This window comes from Moschus berezovskii, chromosome 16 (genome assembly GCF_049115385.1).
Source record: "Moschus berezovskii isolate FMDL1 chromosome 16, NW_MosBer_1.0, whole genome shotgun sequence".
In the NCBI taxonomy this organism is placed as follows: Eukaryota; Metazoa; Chordata; class Mammalia; order Artiodactyla; family Moschidae; genus Moschus; species Moschus berezovskii.
Genome location: NC_142475.1, coordinates 23,759,381 through 23,780,434, shown reverse-complemented (window position 1 = coordinate 23,780,434; position 21,054 = coordinate 23,759,381). Strand labels below are relative to the sequence as shown.

Below are 21,054 nucleotides of genomic sequence, written 5' to 3'. Positions count from 1 at the left end.
TTTAGCACTACAAAAGGAAAATGACAGACTATAAAAATGAAGCACTTTTAAAAAACATATTTTAATTTTTAAAATCATGAACCATTCATTATTCATCCCTTCTCACAATATAAATTAAGTAACATTTTGGATTTTAATGGAAATTTTATAACCTACAGCTTTTGGCTACCAACTGAGTACAAATATTAATAAAGAAAGCAAAGCATTGTTCAAAACTTTCCAGAGATAGTTAACATCCATAGTTAATAGTTCAATTCAGTCGCTCAGTCGTGTCTGACTCTTTGCGACCCAATGAATCACAGCATGCCAGGCCTCCCTGTCCATCACCAATTCCCGGAGTTCACTCAAACTCATGTCCATCAAGTCAGTGATGCCATCCAGCCATCTCATTCTCTGTTGTCCCCTTTTCCTACCGCCCCCAATCCCTCCCAGCATCAGAGTCTTTTCCAGTGAGTCAACTCGTCGCATGAGGTGGCCAAAGTATTGCAGTTTCAGCTTTAGCGTCAGTCCTTCCAATGAACACCCAGGATTTAGCTCCCTTAGAATGGACTGGTTGGATCTCCTTGCAGTCCAAGGGACTCTCAAGAGTCTTCTCTAGCACCACAATTCAAAAGCATCAATTCTTCGGCAATCAGCTTTCTTCACAGTCCAACTCTCACATCCATACATGACCACTGGAAAAACCATAGCCTTGACTAGACGGACCTTTGTTGGCAAAGTAATGTCTCTGCTTTTAAATATGCTATCTAGGTTGGTCATAATATTAGTAATAGTCAAAACAGACCAAAATTACTCTCACATGCTAAATGCTAATATGAAAACACTTAATAGCCTAGAACCAGAGACCTACTCTACAGCACGGTACCAAACATATACTTCAAAATTTGCTAAGAAGGTTAATTTTATGGTAAGTGTTCTTATTACAAAATAATAAGAGATGAGAAACTTCTGGAGATGGCCAATGTTTATGGCAAAGGCTGTGGTGATGCCTACATGGGTGTATTTGTTGTTTTTCAGTTGCTCAGTTGTGTCCGACTCTTCACAACCCCATAAACTGCAGCAGCCAGGCTTCCCTGTCCTTCACCATCTTCTGGAGTTTGCTCTAACTCATGTCCACTGAGTGGGGGATGCTATCCAACCATCTAGTGTTCTGTCACTTCCTTTTCTTGCCCACCATCTTTCCCAGCATCAGCGTCTTTTCCAATAAGTCTGTTCTTTGCATCAGGTGGCTGAAGTATTGGAGTTTCAGCTTTAGTATCAGTCCTTCCAATGAATATTCAGGATTGACTTCCTGTAGGATTGACTAGTTTGATCTCCTTGTAGTCCAAGGGACTCTCAAGAGTTCACTTCAGCACCACATTTCAAAAGCATCAATTCTTCTACGCTCAGCCTTCTTTACAGTCTCTCACATCCATACATGACTATTGGAAAAACTATAGAGCTATGACTAGACAGACCTTTGTTGGCAAAGTGATGTCTCTGCTTTCTAATACGCTGTCTAGGTTTGCAATAACATTTTTTCCAAGGAGCAAGTGTATTTTAATTTTGTGACTGCAATCACTGTCCACAGTGATTTTGGAGTCCAAGAAAATAAAATCTGTCACTGTTTTTGCTTTTTCCCCATCTATCTGCAGTAAGTGATAGGACTGGATACCATGTTCTTAGTTTTTTGAATGTTGAGTTTTAAGTAAGCTTTTCACTCTCCTCTTTCACCTTCATCAAGAGGCTCTTTAGTTCCTTCACTTTCTGCCATAAGGGTGGTGTCATCTGTCTATCTGAGGTTACTGATATCTCTCCTGGCAATCTTGATTCCAGCTTGTGCTTCATCCAGTCCAGCATTTCACATGCTGCACTCTACATATAAGTTACACAAGCAGGGCGGCAATTATATAGCTTTGACATACTCTTTTCCCAATTTTGAACTAGTTAGTTCTTCCATGTCCGGTTCTAACTGCTGCTTAGGGCTTCCCTCATAGCTCAGTTCGTAAAGAATCTGCCTGAATTGCAGGAGATCCCGGGTCAATTGCTGGGTCAGGAAAATCCGCTGGGGAAGGGATAGGCTACCCACTCCAGTATTCTTGGGCTTCCCTTGTGGCACAGCTGGTAAAGAATCTGCCTGCAATGTGGGAGATCTGGGTTCGATCCCTGGGTTGGGAAGATCCCCTGGAGAAGGGAAAGGCTACCCACTCCAGTATTCTGGCCTAGAGAATTCCATGGGCTGTGTAGTCCATGGAGTCCCAAACAGTCGGACATAACTGAGCCACTCTCAGTCTGACTTTTCTTGTTCTGCATACAGGTTTCTCAGGAGGCAGGTAAGGTGGTCTGGTATTCCCATCTCTTTAAGAATTTTCCACAGTTTGTTGTGATCCACAAGTCAAAGGCTTTGGTGTAGTAAATGAAGCAGAAGTAGATGCTTTTCTCATGATCCAACAGATGTTAGCAATTTGCTCTGGTTCATTTGCCTTTTCTAAATCCAGATTGTACAACTGGAAGTTCTCCGTTTATGTATTGTTGAAGTCTAGTTTGAAAGGTTTTGAGCATAATCCTGCTGGCATGTTAAATGAGTCCAATTGTACAGTAATTTGAATATTCTTTGGTGATGCCTTTCTTTGGGATTGGAATGAACAGACCTTTTCCAGTCTTGTGGCCACTGTTGAGTTTTCCAAATCTGCTGGCATAATGAGTACAGTGCTTTAACAGCTTCATCTTTTAAGACTTGAAATGGTTCAGCTGGAATTCTATCACCTCCACTAGCTATGTTCATAGCAATGCTTCATAACACCCACTTGACTTCATACTCCAGAAGTCTGGCTCTAGGTGAGTGACCACACCATCATGGTTATCAAGGTCATAAAGATCTTTTTGTAGAGTCTTTCTGTGTGTTCTTGCATCTCTTCATCATCTTTTCTGCTTCTGTTAGATTCTTGCTGTTTCTGTCCTTTATTATGCCCATCTTTGCATGAAATGTTCCCTTGGTATTTCCAATTTTCTTGACGAGATCCTCTAGTCTTTCTCATTCTATTGTTTTCCTCTATTTCTTTGCATTGTTCACTTAAGGCTGTCTTCTCTCTCCCTGCTATTCTCTGGAACTCTGTATTCAGATATCTTTCCCTTTATCCTTTTCCTTTCGCTTCTCTTCTTTTCTCAGCTATTTATAACACCTCCTCAGAAAACCACTATTCCTTTTGCCTTTCTTTTCCTTGGGGATGGTTTTGGTCGTTATCCCCTGTACAATGTTATGAACCTCCGTTTATAGTTCTTCAGGCACTCTGTCTAGCAGATCTAACCCTCTGAATCTATTTGACACCCCCACTGTATAATTGTTAAGTGACCTGCTTTAGGTCATACCTGAAAGGTCCAGTGGTTTTCCCGACTTTCTTCAATTTAAACCTGAATTTTGCATGGATATATATTTGTCTCCAAACTCAAGTTGTATAGTTGTATATATTAAATATGAACAGTTTTTTATATATCAATCATATCTCAATAAAGAGGTCTAAAAAATAATCAATATGGAAATATTACACAAGACAGTTTGTGTTAACTCACGTTTTTTAATGTTTTTGATTTACAAAATTTTCAGATTTACTGAATTTCTTTTGGCATTATGATTTGTAATCCTGTGTGATTCAATTTGTTTACAAAAGTACATTCATTTTTAACTGCTTTTATTTGAGAAATGTGACCTCTATTTAGTGACTCAGAGACAGAGACTACTTTTATTTTGAACAAAATCAATTCTGTATGGATTTTGCTGACTAGGCTGAGAAGAGATCGGGAATTTTGCTTTGTTTTATATATTGGCTCAATTTTAATTGTGGCACTACTTGCTACTTTAATTAAACACAGAGACACACACAAACCATGTCTTTAAGAAAATGAACACCAGAATACTTACTGTCTGGTAGCTTAAGAAGTAAAACACTAACCACTCCTGAAACTGTTGGTTCTTAAAGTTGCAGCAATATGAAACTGTTAAGTCTTCTCTGAGAAATCTAATAAAACACCATAGCAATAACTCTACTTAATAATAAGAAAACAGAACTGATTCCACATGGTAATTACTACATCCAGGTGGAAAACCAAAACACTGGAGATATAATATGATAAATTTTACAGCCTTAATTGCTAAGGTTAGGTTAAATATTTTAAAATGTTTATAAAATTAAACACTAAAAATTAATGTCAAAATGGGAAGATCCTATAAATGATTTATAAAATTACATCAGAAGGCAAATTCTAAAATATTTGGCATAATTACAAAATCTTTGTACAGGTTTACTTAATAAGTAGCCAATAAATTTATATCTGTGCATAGATGCTAAGTCGCATCAGTCGTGTTCGACTCTGCGACCCTATGGACCATGGCTCACCAGGCTCCTTTGTCCATGGGATTCTCCAGGCAAGAATACTGGAGTGGGTTGCCACACCCTCCTCCAGGGGATCTTCCTGACCCAGGGATTGAACCCACATCTCTTGTGTCTCCTGCACTGGCAAGAAGGTTCTTTACCACTAGTGCCACCTTTATATTTTCACTTAAATGAAAGCTTGAATCGTTTGAGAAAATGTGAGTAATGTCAAGCACATAAAAACGGAGAAGTCATATCAGAAACCAAAAACTTAATGTAAGATATTTTTGTCAATACTCAGGCAAGTGTAAGAAATGAAGAGTAAACCAGAATAATTTTATTCACTACTGTAGCATCACTTTTACTTCATGATCAGGAATTTTAAAAGGTTTTTTATGTATATCAGATGAATTAAGATAATGCAAAATAACATGAATCTTAAAAATAAAACAGGCTTTGGGATTTTTGTGGTGGTCCAGTGGCTAAAACTCTGCGCTCCCAATATAGGGGGCCCAGGTTCCATCCCTGGTCAGAGAACTATATGCCACATGCTGGGATGCAGACTCAAACAGCAAATTGTAAAAATACACTCATATTATGTGTATTTTAAACATTTTTATCACATATGAAGAAATGTTAAGAACTGTATAAAAGGTTTCTAAATGAAATAAGTTGATAAAGCTGAGTGGTACATGCTAATTCACTATACTGTTAATCTCTGTATTTATGTATTAATCAAATAAAAGCACAATCATCAGCAAATAGTAGGAGATCAACAGGTATCTTTTCTCACCTTCACCTCAGGATCTTCCTTACACTGTTGAAATGCCATTAGTGTGTTTTCAATGAAAATGCATAAAAACAATCCCCATGAAAAAGGAATACTTCTCACAAAACTGCAAAAGCCCACATAACACATTTTCCTCAGTACACACACTTTACTGATTTCTGGAACTGAGTACCGGAGAAAAACAGAGAAGACTCTAACAACTGTAGAAACTGTTCTGCTTCAGCTCCAAGGTAGGGCTATTGAACTACCAACAGCAGAAGAATTTATTCTTAAGATACTCAAGACAGTATGGTTAAAAAAGAAACAATGGTGAGGTAAGCTGATGTTTTATGCTAACTATATTTATACTAACGACTAAATTTGAATAAAGTGTGCATATTAAATAACATCAATTCAACACACATCTTGAGTTACTCATGTTTCTCAGGTTTTTTTCTCCAAGTATTCAGAAATCTTAGTTCTGATGTATCATAAAGGGTTCTTACTGCTGCTGCTAAGTCACTTCAGTCGTGTCCGACTCTGTGTGACCCCATAGATGGAAGCCCACCAGGCTCCCCCATCCCTGGGATTCTCCAGGCAAGAACACTGGAGTGGGTTGCCATTTCTTTCTCCAATGTGTGAAAGTGAAAAGTGAAAGTGAAGTCGCTCAGTCGTGTCCGACCCCTAGCGACCCCACGGACTGCAGCCTACCAGGCTCCTCCATCCATGGGATTTTCCAGGCCAGAGTACTGGAGTGGCTTGCCATTGCCTTCTTACTGCTAACAATCTTAAAATGCAGCTGTCTTTTCTCTTTGCTAGTAAAGGAAGGTTTTTGCGGCCCTCACCTCCTTCTGGAATTCACTGTACAAATCTCTAATATTGCTCTCTGTTCTTCCTTCCTTTTTTCATCATATCTAATTCTCAAATTCCAGCCCTTTCTATCTTCAGTAGAACTGACCTTTAATTTGCACATTTGGGAACTTAAATTGTTTCAAATTTATAAAATTTTTCTTGTTAACAAAAATGCACATTTTACTAATTTGGGGTGCTACAGTTAATGTCCTTTTAGGGTAGCGATGAAGACAGTGTCAGATCAAAGAAGAGTTATTCAAGTCAAACAAAAGTACCAGTGAAAATAATCTTGGTAGAGGATTTTAAAAAACGATAATAAAAAATAATATTTAAATATTAATATCTGATAATTATAACATATCATATTACACAGAAAGGTTTTGTTGTTACTAATGTGCACGGGAAGGAAGAACAAAGATAAACATATGAAACTTACAAAGGTATATTTCTTTAAACTCACTAAAATAAAGAACTTTCTAACAGAACTGTCCTAAACTGAAAAGCACTGCTCTTTGAGGTAATAAGTTCCCTATCACTAAACATGCTAAAGTAGAATAAAGAATGATGTAAAATGAGAGAGGCTGAACTGTCAGTTAATTTCAACTCTAAGAGTCTATGGCTTTATGATACAATATGTACTACAAGTAACATAAGAACTTATTTTAGACCAATTGTTAACAAGTACAAGTTATATTTATTATTTATTTTAATCCAAGTCCAAATTTATCCACTAATACTGTAAGTATTTACAAAGGGTTAATTATATGACTGCACTGTTCACAGCTCAGCAGATAGAGCAGTGTATGAAACCCATAAAACCCTGCCCTCATGGTACTTACATCGGTAGGGGGAAGGGAAGCAGGGACAGGAAGGGAGAACAGAAAAGTAGAGAAGGTAAGTTTATCATAGGCAAACGCTCCCCAATGTACAAATTTCGTGTCAGCATGAAATAAATTCACAACAAATTCACCTCAAATTCTAAGTCACGTATTCTCTACACCTAGGTAGAAATTTTGAGTTTTTATTTTATGTATGTTCTCTAGTCAAATTTCCTTTTTAAAATTTATCTTTATTTAGAGGATACTTGCTTTACAATGTCGTGTTGGTTTTTGTCATACAAAACTGTGGATCAGCCATAAGTATACATATATCCCCTCTCTCCTAAACTTGAGACGACTGGGTTGAGCTCCATGTGTTATACAGCAACTTCCCACTAGCTATCTAATTTGCACGTGACAGTGTAAATATGTAATATTACTCTCTCAATTTGTCCCACCCTTTCCTTCCCCTGCTGTGTCCACAAGTCCGTTCTCTACACCTGCATCTCTACTCCTGCCCTGCAAGTAGGCAAGAAAGTTCATCAGTATCATTTTTCTAGAATCTATATGTATGCATTAATATATAACATTTTGTTTTTGTCTGACTGACTTCACTTGAGGTTCATCTACCTCAAATTCCCTTTTAAAAAACATCCTTTAAACACTTAAAATACTTTTTATGTTCTCTTACATTTGCTCAAACCCATAAAATGTACAGCACCAAGAGTGAACTCTAAGGTAAAGAACAGATTTTTGATGGGGAAAAAAACAAAACAGCTTTTTATGTACTTAGTAGCTATCAGGCACTAGACCAAAACTATACAAGAGAAATACAATGCAAGACATGCAATTATAAATTCTCTAGTGGCCACATTAAAAAAAAAAAGTTAAATCAATTTTAATATATTTACTTAATCCAGTATATCCAAAACATTATCATTTCAACATAATCAATGTAAGAATTAATGATATCTTACATTTTTTCCTTTTAGTTCTGAATCTTTAAAAACCAGCATATATTTTATATTTACAGATTATCTCTATTTGGACTAGTCATATTTCCTTGCTCAACAGCTACAAGCAGTGAGGGGCTATTGTATTTACAGGAATTAGCATATTTAACTAAATCTCAATGCAGATACCAGATTTTCACAGAAAATACCTGATCTTATTTATGAGATCATATTGAGATTTTATGAAATTTATAGCTTAAAAAAATAATTCATATATCTAAGTTGTTCAAAACATATCTAAAAGTCATCCAATACTGAATCAAGTTTTGGTTTTTATGTTTAATCAAAATTAAACAATTAAAGATTCAGTTTCTTAGTGGCATTAGCCACATTTCAAGTATTCAATAGCCACACATCAAGAGTGGCTACTCTATTAGACAGTGCAACAAAATGTTTCTAGACAACAAAGCAGAAAGTTTCTAAAATTTAATTTTGTATCAATTTTTTATCATCTTCTTTTTATTTGAATCAATTCTAGCTGAAAACAGGTGAGAAAACTCTTTTTTCTTTAGAAATTATAATCTGTAGAGTTGTCCATAAGAACTAAGATAGTCCCTTTTAAATAAAAAGTTAATACTCAAAAAATAAGTAATAAAGTCTATTATTTCCAAAATTAAGTGTTTCAATCTCAAAAGAGAGAAAACTGTCAATTCTCTGACTTGACTGAAAATATTGCCATTGATCGACCTTGCCACCCAAGTTAGTATTTCACCATCATCTGTCACTATATCCTGTTTTATTAGCTAGGTAATAACTTTTTTAAACTTTATTTTATCCCCTTCCCTTCTACCTTTGTTTGTTACTGCTTTAGTATAGGTTTACATCCTTGACCACCTGGGCTATTTTAAAAGTCTTCTAAATCTAAATTGTAAGTACACAGGGATTGTTTTGCATATGCCAACACCCAAGTAAATCATCACCCAGAATAAAATACAGACCACCTCTAGTACTCTATAAAGTTCCCTCCTGAGCCCAGACAACCCCTAAACTCCCAGAAACAGGTAGGCTGGTTTTTTGACTAGTTTTGCCCTTTTGAATTTTATGTAAATGGAATTATACAATATATAGTCTTTCATATTTGGCTTGGCTTGTTTTATTCTGTGAGACTCATCCATACTGTTATATCAAGAGAACATTTTTGTTGCTTCAATATTTAGAATTTTATAAATATTACAAATTTTTTTTATCCAATAACCTGCAGACAGGCATTCAGGTTGTTTCCAGTTCATGGTTATTGTGAAAGCTGGTAGGGAGATTAATATTGGTCTAAATATTAAAATAACTCAAATGCTCAGTATATGTTAACTCTTTTCCTCCATCATAGCACAGTCACAGTAGAAACTGATGCTGAATATACCACACGGAACGGACTGAGGCACGTACAAAATCAGGTGTGCATTTTAGACAAACGACAGGCCATGTATACCTTTAATCATTATACATGTTAAGTACATACACACCACATTCATCATATAAACAACCACAAACAACACCAGATGGATAACAAAATTTGATTCACTTTATTATCACATTTTAGCATCTGCTCTGTATTTTCTAATGCATGAAGAGGTGAATCCAGGGAACCGTAACAAAAGAAAGACCAGATACGTCACTCTATCAATCACACATGAAAAGCATGTAAAATCATAATATGCAATATTAAGAGATAGATCTAAGAGGGGTTAAAAAAGTTGTTTAGTGTTAATTTGACCATTTATACAAACTCAGTAAATTTGAGCAGCGCATAAAACTTTCATTACTTTGTAAAATTAGCATCAGCTTATTTTCTTTGCATATTGCTAAAACGATGTCAAGATAATGCTTGGATATGAGCTTAGAAGGAGTGCTAATTTGCATGAATGTGTTAAATAACTGCTACGCCTCTTCCATGCAGGAGATAACATTAAAGTGAATTAGATCTGCAAAAAATGTTTTATGAAAATTAGTATAACAGTAATTATTCCTAAAGTTCACTCAATAAAAGGCATTTTACTGATGATAGGTTGCCTCTCTAGCATTTTAAAGCAAAAGGGAAATGATGAAAAGGAATAAACCAAAGTTACTAATCAGATTTATTCAATAAACACATATATACAAGGACAGTGAACCTTTAAAATATTACTCATTTAAAGATCACTTGAACTTTGCCAACTCTAAAACTATAAATTCATACAAAGAAAAAAAATAAATGAAAGCTTCACATTTTCTCTCTTACCTCCCATTCTCTAGCTGCTGCTTCATTACTAGAATCCTCATTTGTTTCAGATTCTTCAATCTTTTTTACTACTATAAATCCAGGTTCTTTGGTATATTCACCAGTATCTTCTGCATATGTTTCTGGACTCCACTGAATGAAGAAGGCATACAAGTGGTCTGTCCTGTTAGAATGAGTGATTATGAATTAATAGATCTGCTATTCTGAGAGGTTAGCAAGAATTTAAAAACTATTTTTGTTAAACAGCTTCACACAACTTAAAGACTTAAAATAGACTAAATATTACATATACTATTCTTTATTTAAAACTAAAACAAAGCCCACTACCAGGAAGACATTAAGTTAAACTTTTGGGGCTGTGTTCCGTCAAGCTCCTAACTACAGTAGGATTTTCTTCAGCCTGGTTTTGACTAGTTCAGAGGCTATCCATGGTAACATTTCTTTTCATGACAATGGGAAGGAAAACCAAACTCACCATTTTAACCTCAATTACACAATGATCTAATTATCTAAAATATAACTAACAACTTACTCTAATTACCTATTTTGAAACCTGACCACCATACAGGTTTTTCCCAGGTTAATCAAAATTTAATATATTTAATTTTTATGTCCCTTCTTTCAGTTTTGTTTACTAAAGCCTGAATCCCTGATATAATAATTATCTGAGGGGTCAGACACGCATTTCAAACATCTATGCTTTGTTGGCTTTAATTGGTATGGATAACTGAAAAGTGATTATAAAACTCTCTACTAACACACAGCAAATCAGTAATCACTGTCCTGGACATTGTTTTCAATTAAATAAATCTTCAATAGTGTCATTTGTTATGTGGCAACTAATGCTTTAAAAAGGTGTTAAGTATCATCTTTCAGATAATTTGTCTCCATGAAGCAATTTTTTTCATAAAAGAAATACAATAAAGTTCAAAATTCTAACAAAACTAATTTTTAATGAACATTAGTGAAGGTGCAAGGACGATATTAAAATGGAAAATTCCATACAAAAATTAAAACAAAGCCAACACTAAGGAGAAAAATAAATCCTTATGTTGTTTTTAACTAAAGATATAATAGAGTTGAATATTTCGTTGTAGTCATCTTGGTATCGCTGGCAGATCAGAGTATCTGGCTCTTTGCCTTTCATGTACTCATGAATTATGCAAATCACACCATATTTTTAAATTATTCTAATCACATTTTGTTGAACGCACGGATTGTACTGTATATTTAGGTGAGGGGGAGAGAAAATAATTTTATTATTATGTTCTTGAAGGTAAGTCTTCAGAGGAACATATAAAGCCTTTCCAAGAGGTACATAGACATTTAAGATAGATCTAAGTGGATCACAATAAACTGTGGAACACTCTGAAAGAGATGGGAATACCAGACCACCTGACCTGCCTCTTGAGAAACCTGTATGCAGGTCAGGAAGCAACAGTCAGAACTGTACATGGAAAAACAGACTGGTTCCAAATAGGAAAAGGTGTACGTCAAGGTTGTATATTGTCACCTTGCTTATTTAACTTATATGCAGAGTACATCATCATGAGGAACGCTGGGCTGGAAGAAGCACAAGCTGGAATCAAGATTGCCGGGAGAAATATCAATAACCTCAGATATGCAGATGACACTACCCTTATGGCAGAAAGTGAAGAGGAACTCAAAAGCCTCTTGATGAAAGTGAAAGAGGAGAGTGAAAAGGTTGGCTTGAAGCTCAACATTCAGAAAACAAAGATTATGGCATCTGGTCCCATCACTTCATGGGAAATAGATGGAAAAACAGTGGAAACAGTGTCAGACTTTGTTTTTTTGGGCTCCAAAATCACTGCAGATGCTGATTGCAGCCATGAAATTAAAAGACGCTTGCTGCTTGGAAGGAAAGTTATGACCAACCTTGATAGTATATTAAAAAGCAGAGACATTACTTTGCCAACAAAGGTCCGTCTAGTCAAGGCAATGGTTTTTCCCGTGGTCATGTATGGATGTGAGAGTTGGACTGTGAAGAAAGCTGATCGCTGAAGAATCGATGCTTTTGAACTGTGGTGTTGGAGAAGACTCTTGAGAGTCCCTTTACTGCAAGGAGATCCAACCAGTCCATTCTAAAGGAGATCAATCCTGGGTGTTCATTGGAGGGACTGATGCTAAAGCTGAAACTGCAATACTTTGGCCACCTCATGCGACGAGTTGACTCACTGGAAAAGACTCTGATGCTGGGAAAGGTTGGGGGCGGGAGGAGAAGGGGACGACGGAGAATGAGATGGCTGGATGGCATTACCGACTCTGTGGACATGAGTTTGAGTGTACTCCGGAGTTGGTGATGGACAGGGAGGCCTGGTGTGCTGTGATTCATGGGGTCGCGGAGAGTCGGACACGACTGAGCGACTGAACTGAACTGAAGGGAATCAGATGGTCAACACTGGAATCAGATTGATTATATTCTTTGCAGCCAGAGATGGAGAAGCGCTATACAGTTAGCAAAAACAAGACCAGGAGCTGACTGTGGCTCAGAGATCATGAACTCCTTATTGCCAAATTCAGACTTAAATTGAAGAGAGTAAGGAAAACCACCAGATCATTCAGGTATGACCTAAATCAAATCCCTTATGATTATACAGTGGAAGTGAGAAGTAGATTTAAGGGACTAGATCTGATAGATAAGAGTGCCTGATGAACTATGGACGGAGGTTCGTGACACTGTACAGGAGACAGGGACCAAGACCATCCCCATGGAAAAGAAATGCAAAAAAAAGCAAAATGGTTTTCTGGGGAGGCCTTATAAATAACTGTGAAAAGAAGAGAAGAGAAAAGCAAAGGAGAAAAGGAAAGATATAAGCATCTGAATGCAGAGTTCCAAAGAATAGCAAGGACAGATAAGAAAACCTTCCTCAGCGATCAATGCAAAGAAATAGAGGAAAACAACAGAATGGGAAAGACAAGGGATCTCTTCAAGAAAATCAGAGATACCAAGGAAACATTTCATGCAAAGATGGGCTCGATAAAGGACAGAAATGGTATGGACCTAACAGAAGCAGAAGATATTAAGAAGAGGTGGCAAGAATACACAGAAGAACTGTACAAAAAAGATCTTCACGACCAAGATAGTCACGATAACGTGATCACTGACCTAGAGCCAGACATCTTGGAATGTGAAGTCAAGTGGTCCTTAGAAAGCATCACTACGAATAAAGCTAGTGGAGGTGATGGAATTCCAGTTGAGCTATTTCAAATCCTGAAAGATGACACTGTGAAAGTGCTTCATTCAATATGCCAGCAAATTTGGAAAACTCAGCAGTGGCCACAGGACTGGAAAAGGTCAGTCTTCATTCCAATCCCAAAGAAAGGCAATGCCAAAGAATGCTCAAACTACTGCACAATTGCACTCATCTCACACGCTAGTAAAGTCATGCTCAAAATTCTCCAAGCCAGGCTTCAGCAATATGTAAACCGTGAACTCCCAGATGTTCAAGCAGGTTTTAGAAAAGGCAGAGGCACCAGAGATCAAATTGCCAACATCCGCTGGATCATCAAAACAGCAAGAAAGTTTCAGAAAAACATCTGTTTCTGCTCCACTGACTATGCCAAAGCCTTTGACTGTGTGGATCACAAGAAACTGGAACATTCTGAAAGAGATGGGAATACCAGACCACCTGACCTGCCTCTTGAGAAACCTGTATGCAGGTCAGGAAGCAACAGTTAGAACTGGACATGGAACAACAGACTGGTTCCAAATAGGAAAAGGAGTACGTCAAGGTTGTATATTGTCACCCTGCTTATTTAACTTATATGCAGAGTACATCATGAGGAATGCTGGGCTGGAAGAAGCACAAGCTGGAATCAAGATTACCGGGAGAAATATCAATAACCTCAGATATGCAGATGACACCACCCTTATTTCAGAAAGTGAAGAGGAACTAAAAAGCCTCTTGAGGAACGTGAAAGAGGAGAGTGAAACAGTTCGCTTGAAGCTCAACATTCATAAAACTAACATCATGGCATCTGGCCCCATCACTTCACAGAAAATAGATGGGGAAACAGTGGAAACAGTGTCAAACTTTATTTTTTTGGGCTCCAAAATCACTGCAGATGCTGATTGCAGCCATGAAATTAAAAGACGCTTACTCCTTGGAAGGAAAGTTATGACCAACCTAGATAGCATATTAAAAAGCAGAGACATTACTTTGCCAACAAAGTCAAGGCTATGGTTTTTCCCGTGGTCATGTATGGATGTGAGAGTTGGACTGTGAAGAAAGTTGATCGCCGAAGAATTGATGCTTTTGAAACTGTGGTGTTGGAGAAGACTCTTGAGAGTCCCTTGGACTGCAAGGAGAACCAACCAGTTCATTCTAAAGGAGATCAGTCCTGGGTGTTCATTGGAAGGACTGATGCTAAAGCTGAAACTCCAATACTTTGGCCACCATGTCATGTGACGAGTTGACTCACTGGAAAAGACTCTGATGCTGGGAGGGATTGGGGGCAGGAGGAGAAGGGGACGACAGAGAATGAGACGGCTGGATGGCATCACTAACTCGATGGAGGTGAGTTTGAGTGAACTCCGGGAGTTGGTAATGGACTGGAGGCATGGCGTGCTGTGATTCATTGGGTCGCAAAGAGTCAGACACAGCTGAGTGACTGAACTGAAGGGAATCAATCTTTTTCTCTTCGTTTCCATATGGTAATCTTTACTCATACTCATCTTCTTGAGAACAGTGTGGTTAAGATATCTTACAGATTGTTTCTTCTCTGTTTTCACTAAAGTACCATCCTCATTCATCTAAAATTTTACAATGGTATATGTCTTTATAGTTAAAAAACTTCCAGTTTAAAAACCTCCAGGTTGCCCAAAGTTGGTACTGAGACAGGGAAAGATTTTAAAGACTGAGTAATAAGGACTTTTGCAATCAGGTGGTTTCTAATTCACTAATTTCCACAAAACTGAATGAAGCTATTCAATGATGGTTACTAAAAATAATTTTGATGAAAGATGATTAATTTTAGAATATAAACAGAAACACGTTTAAAGAACTGACTGACATTATAATAAATCTTCTCAGTTTCACAGACTTTTTTTATGAACAAATCTTTTAGTACTTATAGAAAAAGAAAAAAGGGAGGGGGCAGAACTGAGCCACTGAGTCTTATCATTTCAATGCACAATATTCATCAATGGATACATAAACTAATTGGGGGAAAGCCCTAACTATTTTATTAAGACATTTCCTGGTATTTTTACATTTCATATGTAATAACTGTATATGATAAATTATAATTCATGTTGCTTTGATCAACTGTTCATTAGTAATTATTTTAATGATAAAATTTTCTTCCAGGTTTAATTAATATTTGGAATAATGTAGGTGTTGAAAGACAATTTTCTCTTGGATTTCTGCATGTTTTATGGGCAGAGGCACTGTGTACCTTTGTTCAGCACTACGTTTTCATGTATGGTTGCATAGAAAACAAAGCATAGCATGGTTTTCAGTTCAGTTCAGTTCAGTTGCTCAGTCATGTCCGACTCTTGCGACCCCATGAATCACAGCAAGCCAGGCCTCCCTGTCCATCACCAACTCCCGGAGTTCACCCAAACTCATGTCCACAGAGTCGGTAATGCCATCCAGCCATCTCATTCTCCGTCGTCCCCTTCTCCTCCCGCCCCCAACCTTTCCCAGCATCAGAGTCTTTTCCAGTGAGTCAACTCGTCGCATGAGGTGGCAAAGCATTGCAGTTTCAATCAGCCCTTCCAATGAACACCCAGGATTGATCTCCTTTAGAATGGACTGGTTGGATCTCCTTGCAGTCCAAGGGACTCTCAAAAGTCTTCTCCAACACCACAGTTTCAAAAGCATCAATTCTTCAGCGATCAGCTTTCTTCACAGTTCAACTCTCACATCCATACATGACCACGGGAAAAACCATAGCCTTGACTAGACGGACCTTTGTTGGCAAAGTAATGTCTCTGCTTTTTAATATACTATCATGGTTTTAGAAGGCAGAAATATTCAGTATCTTGTGGTGGAAGTTTAGTCGCTACATTGTGTCTGACTCTTCTGTGAACCTATGGACTGTAGCCCACCAGGCTCCCGTGTCCATGGGATTTCCCAGGCAAGAATACTGAAGTGGGTTGCCATTTCCTTCTCTAGGGGATCTTCCTGACCCAGGGATTGAACAGGTGTCTCCTGCTTGGCAGACGGATTCTTTACCACTGAGCCACTTGGAAAGCCCATTAGTATCTTACTCTGGATCAAAGGGAAACCATGCTTACTGTACATTATAGAAGTTTTAGGTTCCCTAAACTTGTGCTTCCTCTTCTTTAACATAACCCATGGCACATGCAGCTGTCACTTGGCCTTCTTCACACCCAACTGTGGAAACTGAAGCTCAGAGAATTCATACAAGTACTAGAGCTGTGACTGCTGCTGTTGTGACTCTTTTCTGCCAGCACTCATTAAACTGAGGCAGGCCAACTTGTTAACAAGTAGGGTGAGCCTTAGACCTTTTACTCTTTTGAGGATAATCACAGAAAATTTTTAGTATGTGTAATGTCAGTACACGGGGGAGCCTGGTGGGCTGCCGTCTATGGGGTCACACAGAGTCGGACACGACTGAAGTGACTTAGCAGCTGCAATGTCAGTACACACACACACAGAAAAATGTGTGCATGCACGCTCAGTCACTTCAGTCATGTCTGACTCTTTGCGACCCTATGGACATAGCCTGCCAGGCTCCTCTGTCCATGGGGATTCTCCAGGCAAGAATACTGGAGTGGGTTGCCATGCCCTTCTCCAGGGAATCTTCCGACTCAGGGATCAAATCGGCGTCTCATGTCTCCTGCATTAGCAGGCAGGTTCTTTAACACTAGCACCACCTGGGAAGCCCCAGATAAATGTGTAAGTATATGCAATTTGTTGCAAAAAAAAATGTAAAAAGGAATAAAAATATACTACCTCATAATAAGATTCTATGAGGAAGTATAATTGAAATATAAATTCAAAGAGAAAAGTAGTGATACAAATTTTAACTGTTTTAGAAAAGCACATTCAAGCAGTGTTTAAATGTATAATCTAATTGTAGAAGGCAAATTGTTACATTATCTAAATCCCACTATATATATTTAATAGATAAATGTAAGTTTTAACTTAGAATGTCATTATTTATGATACAGTTAACTTTAAATGTCAGTATTTACAATACAGTGGTAACAGACACCCTTTACAAATATCACTCAATCGTAATATGAGAAATTTTACTGTGCAGTGAATATAAAAAATAATTTGAAGACCAGATCCTTTTAGTAGCTAATTTAGTGCTATGTATACAGCAAGCATTTATAATAGAAAGGATTTGATGAAGTTTAAAAAAAAGAAATTATATATAGTTAGGGAGTTGGGCGGAGAAGGCAATGGCAAGCCACTCCGGTACTCTTGCCTAGAAAATCCCATGGATGGAGGAGCCTGGTAGGCTGCAGTCCATGGGGTCGCTAAGGGTCGGACACGACTGAGCGACTTCACTTTCACTTTTCACTTTCACACATTGGAGAAGGAAATGGCAACCCACTCCAGTGTTCTTGCCTGGAGAATCCCAGGGAAGGGGGAGCCTGGTGGGCTTCCGTCTATGGGGTCACACAGAGTCGGACACGACTGAAGTGACTTAGCAGCAGCAGCAGGGAGTTGGGGGTGGACATGTACACACTGCTATATTTAAAATGGATAACCAACAAAGACCTTCTGTGTAGTACATGGAACTCTGCTCACAGTTATGTGGCATCCTGAATGGGAGGGGAGTTTGGGGAAGAATGGATACATGTATATGTATGGCTGAGTCCCTTCGCTGTTCACCTGAAACTATCACAACAGTGATAACTGGTTATACCAGTTAACAAAATACAAAATAAAAAGTAAATTAAAAAGAGAAATTGTATCATTTCCTACCTTGAGGTGAGGCTGTACCAGTTAATATTTTAATGAACCTTCTTGATCTAAAACATTTTAACTAACTGTTTACTAGTAACAGGAAGTATATGATCATATTTTTTGCATTAAACCCTAAAGGGGACTAAATTAAAAGTGGGGTGAAAAAAGAGTATAAAAGAGGAGCTAATTGATTTTGAACAGATTTAATGTCAGGTTTTAATCATAAACTATTTCAGTACTTTTCTACTGGAGTGAACTGTTATACAAAATAATTTCAACTCAAGGAATCTTAATGTTTCCCAGATTTTGTTGTTATTGTTTTACCTTTCTTGGGGCACAGCAAACCAATACTCATGTTTCTTATCTCTCTGTGCATACTGTTGCATTGTTGCACTTGCTTGAGATACAAATGTTTTCCTCATAGGTTTTCCAACTCTGAGACATAAGAACTTATGCAATCGATGCCTTCTCTTTTCTTTTAAAAGTGCAGAACCTAGAATTGAGATAGAGTGTTTATTCAATTCTCATACACCATGTTTGAATAATTTAAAACAATTTAGACTAAGTAATGTTTATCTCCAAACTTCTGACAGATAATTACAGAATAAAACGTTAATTTACTGAAAGGTGAATTCTCTTAAGTAGCTTATATATTTTTCCATCAAAAGTGACAAGTATAGCAAGACTAATAAACTAACACCCAAGTTATGAACTGATATTATGTCTAAGGGTATTAGGAAAAAGTGTGGAAGATCCAGAAATTCTTGTTAAATTTTTATAACAACCACACTAAAGTAATTATTCATACACATACATATATAATATTTTGCACACTCTCTATCACCTTTCTAGAACAATATCTAAATAAGTTTGTAGAATTTTCAAAGTTTTACTGTAATATGGTTGTTACAGAAAAAATTCAGTAAAAAAGTTTCTGAAGCTTTTACATACATATGAAGGTGTGACAAAAACAATATGCTAGATTCAGCCATCTGTTTAGTTTATTAAGCCTGAATTATCTCTAACCCTTCCAACCAGAGATGTTGACACATAACACACTGAAGGTCTGACAATATGGATCAATTCAGGAAACTAGACATTAATTAGCTTACAAAGAAGGCATACTATGGAAGAAAAAGCACTTTGCTATAGTCAGGAGATCTGGATACTAGTCATGGCTTTTTTCTGTGTAACACTGTGCAAGATACAATCTATCTGAGCCCCAGCATTTACATCAGGTTAAAAGAATGAACTTTTACTATTCTTCTCACAATTATATTCCATTATATATTTATATTATATAGTTTTATGATAAAAATCAGAAACTTTGAATATTTCCCTATATACTTGAGATTCTATAAATCTCAAGTTCCTTAAAATTAGCTACTTAAAACTAATTTTCTTGTCCTCCCTCCATACGCACATATAAAAAGAAGAAACCGAATAACGGCAATCCAGGAACACCTACCTAAACATATCTACCAAACTTTCTCCTTTTAGTAACGTGTCATAATAGGAAAACCCAATTAAACCCTGCACCCAAACAAACGCAATAAAATACAAGTAGTCTACTATATTACTGGGTCAACCAGAATGCAACATTTTATCATTTTCAAAGATTTCAGAACATAAGACAACCAAACACAAACATATCAAATAAAGATATCTATGCCAGCATTCGTCACATCAATCTTAATATGAATTGTTAATAATGACTGAATGTCTTAATAAATACAGAAATAGCTAAATTACAGGGCCATTAAAAACCATGAAAGAACTACACAGGTTCAAGCTGACCCTTGAACAACACAGGGTTGAACTGCACAGGTCCACTTATATATAGCTCTTCTTCAAATAATACCTACTATAATACTACAATACATGGTTGGTTGAATCCACGTATGCAGAACCACAGATATGGAGGGCAGATTGCAAAGTTATACATAAATTTTTGAATGTGGGAGAGGAGTATGTGTCACCCCTTAACCCCTGAGTTGTTCAAGGGTCAACTGTATGACACAGGAAAATGTTCATGACATGAAATATGAAGCGAAAAAAGCAAGAAACTGTACTGCATGTAATCCTAATTTTATATGAAAAATATACACATACAAAGATATATACAAATTATATCAATATTGTATATGTGTGTGTATGTAGACACACATACACACCAAAGAACAAAGATAAATACACCAAATATTAACAATGATCAACTCCAAGTGATGAATTCCAGGTAATTTTTTATAAATTTTTTAAAAAGCAATGTATTTGTCAAAAGTTCTTTAATGAACATTCATTAACTCTGAATAATGAAAAAATATTCAATCTTTTATAGAATGTAATTACTTAACATTTATTGAATGTAATCCTTAGGTCTTCAATATATCTAAATTATATACAGTATATGTCAGTATATCTAAATGCAAACAAAAATTCCCTGTTTTGAAAAACAGTTAAACCCTAGTGTGTTGCTGGTGGGACTACAAAATGGTATAGCTACTGTGGAAAACAGATCAATGGTTCATCAAAAAAGTAAACACAGAATTACCATAGAATCCAGCAAATCTACTTCTGGTATACAACCAAAAACAAAACTGAAGAAGGAAATCAAACAAATAATTTGTACACTAATGTTCATAGCAGCATTATTATTCACAACAGCCAAAAGGTGGAAACAACTCAAATGTCCATCAACAAATGAACATATAAAGAAAATGTGCTGTATAAAATGGAATATTATTCAGCTTTATATAGAAAAAAAATTCTGACACACTACAACATAGATGAAACTTGAAGGTATTATGCTAACGGATATTATAAGCCACACACAAAAGGGAAAATATTGTATGATCTCACTTATATGAGATACTTAGGGTAGAGACACAATTCATAGAGACAAAATAAAGAATGGTGCTTGCCAAGGACTGTAAGGAGGGGAGAATGGAAGTTATCATTTAATAAGTAGAGAGTTTCAGCTCAGGAAGAGGAAAAAGTTCTGGAAATGTATGGCGGTGACGGCTGTACAATAATGTGAATATGCCTAAAGCTCCTATATTTTACATTAAAAATGGTTAAACTCGTAAATCTTATTTTATGCATAGTTTAACAATTAAAATTTTAATTAT

At 36.7% G+C, this 21,054-nt stretch overlaps 1 protein-coding gene across 6 annotated transcripts in view; it reads right to left on the bottom strand.

Annotated features, from left to right (window-relative positions):
• OXR1 (oxidation resistance 1) overlaps window positions 1–21,054 on the bottom strand; it is a 523,569-nt gene that overhangs the window by 27,279 nt on the left and 475,236 nt on the right. For all 6 annotated transcript variants that reach the window (XM_088844755.1, XM_088844753.1, XM_088844756.1 and 3 more), the window contains 2 exons: window positions 18,251–18,419; window positions 10,017–10,179 (listed from right to left, as the gene is read on the bottom strand). In XM_088844755.1, the coding sequence (XP_088700881.1) occupies window positions 10,017–10,179; window positions 18,251–18,419 (332 nt within the window). The remainder of the gene's footprint in view (window positions 1–10,016; window positions 10,180–18,250; window positions 18,420–21,054) is intronic.